At 49.3% G+C, this 5,776-nt stretch overlaps 1 protein-coding gene across 1 annotated transcript; it reads left to right on the plus strand.

Annotated features, from left to right (window-relative positions):
• The first annotated feature begins 3,054 nt into the window (after window positions 1-3,054).
• Window positions 3,055-5,408, plus strand: sync (syncoilin, intermediate filament protein). Its single transcript, XM_030121038.1, has 5 exons — window positions 3,055-4,386; window positions 4,462-4,676; window positions 4,770-4,977; window positions 5,051-5,175; window positions 5,254-5,408. Exons 1-5 carry the CDS (start codon window positions 3,055-3,057, stop codon window positions 5,300-5,302), a joined length of 1,929 nt encoding a protein of 642 aa, XP_029976898.1. The 3' UTR covers window positions 5,303-5,408.
• The last annotated feature ends 368 nt before the right edge of the window (window positions 5,409-5,776 follow it).

Genomic DNA, 5,776 nt, shown 5'->3' on the forward strand with positions numbered 1-5,776 from the left:
GCGCTGCGGATCAGAGGAATCAGACCAATCCAAAGGAAAGTCCGGCATATGGCCTGTCTCAGCGGGACACCAGCACAACGCCCCCTCAAATTTTGGTTTCTCCCTCGTCTCACTCCACGCACACACACACAACACACACCCACACAAACTCCATTGATCTCCCCGTTCCTCCCTGAAGGCATCAGACAGGGTTAAAGGACGCTGAGGGGAGTGAGGGAGAGTCTCAGAGCGTCTGCGACTGTGGATGTGCATCATCACAACAGTCCTAAACAATGTTTTGAAGCAGATAAACCGTGGACATGACGCCATGCGAATTACGGTACTGTCTCTCACCCGGAGGCGAGTAATGCCAAAGATGAAGTGCTCAAGCAGGGTGGAATCAGATAAACATTACATCTTGTCTTGACCAGAAAGGATCCATGTCATGGAAACAGTGAGTCAGAACCCCAGAGGAATGACTGTCTCTGTTTACACTGTTTATTTCACAGGAAAGGTGAGGTTGAAGAGAATTTTGTTTTGAATTACTCAAATATAAGTCTGTGACTCTCATTTAAGAAATATTTAATTTAAAAGTGCTCTAATTTTGATTTTAGACACAAACTAATGTTCAGAGGGTGGAGCTGTTGGGTATTTCCACCATCTCAAGCTTTACATCATATTTTACCCCAAACAGAAGACGAAACTGCGAGGCCATCTAGTGGTTCATCCCTGTTAGATACTTTCACACTGAATCCGCATGGAATAAACAACATGTGTCCAAAACTAAACATGACCATGAAATCAGATCAAACAGCTGAGGTCTTCTCTCTGCTGCTGCCTGGGGTTTTTCTCACCGTTTCCGTCATTTCTCCACCGCGGCCAACTCTCCCCCCTCCTTTCTACACGCATTTCATCCTCTCTTGTCTTCCACAGGCCTCTGTTGCTCTTTGGAGAACAGACTCCAGAAATGACCACCTGTCTGCCGGTCAATTGTTGGGGTCAGGAGTTGAGGCGTAAACCAATCCTCCGGTGGGGAGCAGCCAAAAAACTGGAGGCGGCTATTTAAAGGCCTCTCGATAATGAGGCGGCATGGGCGGAATTGTGGAGCCGTGTTCTTCCATCGTAAACAGACAGCCACACACACACACACACACACGTTTCTGAACAACTGTCATCGATGCTTCTGCCTGCCGTTGAAGGAGATAATCAAAAAGCTGAGATGGGCCTGTGTGTGTGTGACTGAATCCATTATTCTGTACACAACATACTGAGGGATGCAGTCTGTCTCAGCAGTCCCAGCACTTCAGAGTCATCAAATTCACCCAATAAATTAACAAACACGTCTGTGGGTTTGCAAAAATACCAGGGTAAACTTTATGCATGCAAGCCCCAGATAGAAAGGCCTCAAACCTGAAATCAAACCTCAGTGTGTGTACGGTGAAAAGCCGCCGTGGCACCTTTGGAACCTTGTGGGGTAGAACTTAAGCAGATTACTCAAAAGCAGTCACAGTTCAGTGTTTAGACGTGTTTCCACCGGGTGATCGGCATAACTTTCAAGGATTCATCCCGGTAAATCCTCCGTCTCTCTCGGGTCGAAACGGCCCGCCGTGGCTCCTCTTTCTCCCCTGCCCAGTGTTTATTAATAAACCTAAACAGATCTGCGGTCGCCATGGTCACACATAGCAGCGCAGTGAAAGAGCGAGGAGGCTGGGTCAACCGGTACAGCCCCCTCCTCTCGCTTCATGTGCACACTCTGCTCCCGCTCGTTCGGCCACACTCGCCGCTTTTGTTATTTGGACCACAACATCTCACACTATGTCCAACTGATTCGGCCGCGGGATACAAGCACAAAGAGAGAGGAACACGGATTTAAACCAACAGGTAAGTAGAATCACATTCTCCATTAACATGATAGTTGATGCTAATCAGGTTTAATCCTTAATTCCAACACAAATGATTTAATTTACTATTGCCCTTTCAATAAGTCGATTTACAAAAAGTAGCAGCTGATAAATGTTCCTGAAAAAAGTTTTCCGAGAGTGTTACTTAAAAAGTAAGAAAGGTTTGTGCTCAGAATGCAAATTGAGGTCAGTCCTTTCACTGGGTGCCAGAAGTCCAGAGGAATTCACTTTGTGCCAACGCCTGTTCTGCAGCAGGACAGCTGGTCACTGTCATTCCCCCCATAAGGCAGAACCAACTTCTAAAATACGCCTCTGCTCATCGGTGCATCCACCGTCTGACCTAGTTCCATATAAACACGGGAACTGCATCTTGGATTTTGTTGTAGGAAAGGCTCCAAGAGGAGAAAAAGAAAAGACTTTCTTTCACATGTACATCCTAAATAAATCTCAGTGTGATGACACTTTTAGGTCAATTTGATCAATTTACTCCTGGGGAGTCGCACGCCAGCCTTGGCAAACACCTCAAAGTGTAGCGTTACAGCTGCATTATTCACCAGGGCACATCACGAATGCTCATCTCTCTTCGGGCACCGTGATATGTTGTGATAATCTGCTCACTAATGTAATCCCTGTAATATAGTTCTCTGGAACTTCAGCGGGCTTGATGTATGTATGGCTTAATATTAGTTGTTTTTGAGGTTTCACTGAATGCATAACTAGCGAGCCAAAGAAGCCTCGAGGGAAATACCTGTCGATACCAGACCTTCTGATTAACTGTGCCCACTTTGCTCCGCATTCCAACATGTGCTAATGGCACCAGCATAGCTGACAAGTCTGCCCAAAGTATTAACTCAAATGTCATCAGTGCACTCCAGGATTAATATTTGCCTCGTGCAACATGATGCCAACATCTCCAGCTGGAGTGTCTGACATGTTTGTCTGCTCCGATCAGGGAATTTCCTCGATTCAAAGAAGCTACAAGAATCAGGTCGAACCAATGGATGACCTAGATGATAAATGCGCTCCCGAAGGGTTCGAGCCACTCTTCATCAAAGAAGAGGAAGGGGATCAGGACCGAGCGCAAGACAGAGAGGGAAACGCAAACCGGTCGGAGCTCTCTTTCACGGGAACGCAGCTTAAACAGTCAGTTTTGCTGAAGCCGTACTTACAGGAGATGGATGAGTTACTGAAGAGCTGCGAGGAGCTCACCGGCATCCCCTTTGGCTCTCAGTACTCTGAGAGTCACATCGAGACAGGTCTGAGAGGATCGGGTCATGGTCGGGGTGGAGGGGACGTTACGATGGGAAGCTGTAGAGAAACGCGCAGCTCTCCGCCGGCGTATCTGTCCACCAGCTACATGGACACAAACATGGCGAGGGCTAGAAGAGAAGAGCAGCTGACCCGAGGCCAGTCGCATAGCGCGAGTACCAACGTCAGCAGGTGCAGAGTGACCAGAGGAAGCGCTCGCCAGGCCGAGATGCCTCTCACCGCGGCGGGGAACAAACTGAGCGAGAGCATGGTGGAGTACGAGGGCCAGCTGATGGGGATGTTGGCCATGCTGGAGAACTGCATGGAGGAGGCCGGCATGGACTTTGAGCCCCAAGACTCGGTTCCAGATTCAACCCAAGAATACGTGCACATCAATAAGAATAAGAATCTTTATCGGGGCACAACGCTGACGCCCAGTAAGCACGAGAGGCCGGCGGAGCTGGAGACGCAGCCGATGCAATTAGACTCCAGCCAGCAAGTGGAGGAAGATGAAGTTTCCGAGGACCTTGGCGATAGAGGAACAAATGGAAGCCAGTTAAATCTTCTGCCCAGCTGTGACAACATGGGAGGCTTCTCACAGGAAGGACTGCAAAGAACAGATCACTTCAACACGGATGCGGAGGGTTTGGCCCTGGAGATCAGCTTCACGGGGCCGACAACCCCGTCAGAGGAGACCAACACGGCGCAGGTGTTCAAAAAAGGCGCAGACACAAAGAGAGACATCACCGAGACGGAGAGAGACGACACTGAAGTACCCGACGAAAAGAGACACAAACTCAAGATGGACACTGACACCGGATCGGACCTGGATGAGTTGGCTGCAGTGGGGTCCCAGATGGAGGAGTGCATAGAGGAGGTGCAGCTGTTAGAAAAGAGGAGGAAGGAGCTCCTGGCGGAGGTGCTCCATCTGAGAGGAGACCAAGAGGAGCCGGAAGCGACGGGCGGAGAGGAGGAGACGGAGGAGCAGATCGACAGCAAGGTGTTGGAGCTCATGGATGTCCTCAAGATGGAGAAGGAAGGGAGAAGGGAGGAGAGGAAAAAGGAGATGGCGATCCTCAAGGAGGAGAAGGCGGAGGAGGAGAGGAGGACGTGGAAGGTGAATCTGGAGAGGCAGGGGCTGCAGGACGAGCTCCGGAAGCTCAAGAGGAGGCTGTTCGCAGTCGCCCGGGACTGTGCCCACAATCAGGCCGCCCTGAACAAACACCGCCGCGAGGTGGAGCTGCTGAGAAGAGAGGAGGTGAGAAACCGAAAACGCACATCAAATCTTCTGAGCACAGCTCCACGTACAGATCTCATTCCCGCCGTCTTCTAGGAGAAGCTGAACTCGGCGGTGCTCCAGCTGACGGAGGAGGGATGCCAGCTCAGGTCAGCGCAGAAACAGCAGCTGTCGGACCTTCAGGCGAAGCTTCAGGCCCAGAGATCCAGCCAGACGTCCAACACTCAGGACGAGCTGACCGAGTGCAGGAGGCATTCCTGTGGGGACATCGAGCAGTATGTGCAGGGCGGGCTGAAGTCCCTGGAGGACAGGTGCGTCGCTCACGTTTGGTTTTTGGAAATAGAAATCCACTGATCTAAAGTTTTTGACCGTATAAATCATTAAACCTGTGTTTTTTCCCCCAGATATGAACCAATTCTGCTGGCTTTGCTGAAGAGGAGGGAGGCAGCTGAGGCGTCTCTGGCCAAAGCCAAAGAACAGGCACAGGAGCTGCGCGCCCAGCTGACCCCCCTCAGAGAGGAGATGCAGAAACTGCAGCTCCAGAGGGCTTGTCTGGAGGAAAAACTCAAACTGATTCACATGCAAAGAAGAGAAGACGTGGGGCAGTATAAGGTAAGGGTGGTGGCCGGCGGAGACACGAGTCAGAAGCAAGAATGTAAGACTGAACAGGACATGTGGCTTCCAGGAAACCGTTTACTACCTAGAGGAGAGCAGCAGAGAGCTGAGAACCGAGTTACAGATTCAGAAGAAGAAAACTCAGGAGATCGCGGAGCTGAAGGACAGCCTTTCCAAGCAGCTGCAGCTTTACAGGTGAAACACACAGTCTGTGTCATATCTTGGAAAAAAAATAATTTAGGAAATTGCTAACTGATGTCTTGTTTCTTACAGGGCTGTGATCAAGGACCATAACAAGCCTGAGCATGAGGAGAAAACATGAGTGTGCACCTTGCTATTTTAAAGTCTTCCTCAAAATCTTCGGGTGAATTTAAAGTTCACTGAATGCACTTTACACAATTAAATACACGAACGTTACAAAACTAAGATTTAGCAAGCGCTTGTAGAGATGTAGAGATGTTTTTTTTTTTTTTTTTGTTATGAATAAAGGCAGAATTCCTTGTAATCCGGTTGCAACTGATGAGTTAATGTGTTTGAAGAGCAGAGAGGGTTTCATGTACTTATAAGGACAACGTGTCTGGAGACATAAACAGGACCAAGAGTAATGGAGTGAGAGCCAGCACGGGAGACAGGAAAGTACCGAGATGTCAGAGCACACATGAAAACGTCTGCTGCGAAGCAGGGCAACGTACTACCATCGGTATTTACCAACGACGAAAGCATTAGTAAGGACTGTTTGAAGCAAGGATGTCAAACACATTTTAGTTCAGGGGCACAAACATTCCAGTTTCATCTC

The sequence above is a fragment of the Salarias fasciatus genome, chromosome 22, assembly GCF_902148845.1.
Source record: "Salarias fasciatus chromosome 22, fSalaFa1.1, whole genome shotgun sequence".
NCBI classification, from domain to species: domain Eukaryota; kingdom Metazoa; phylum Chordata; class Actinopteri; order Blenniiformes; family Blenniidae; genus Salarias; species Salarias fasciatus.

Bases quoted from the DNA above. Each gene is read 5' to 3' on its own strand.
- sync (XM_030121038.1), top strand. From the start codon at position 3,055: ATGGATGAGTTACTGAAGAGCTGCGAGGAGCTCACCGGCATCCCCTTT. The intron at 4,387-4,461 runs GTGAGAAACCGA...GCCGTCTTCTAG, and splicing joins AGCTGCTGAGAAGAGAGGAG to GAGAAGCTGAACTCGGCGGT. The intron at 4,677-4,769 runs GTGCGTCGCTCA...TTTTTCCCCCAG, and splicing joins CTGAAGTCCCTGGAGGACAG to ATATGAACCAATTCTGCTGG.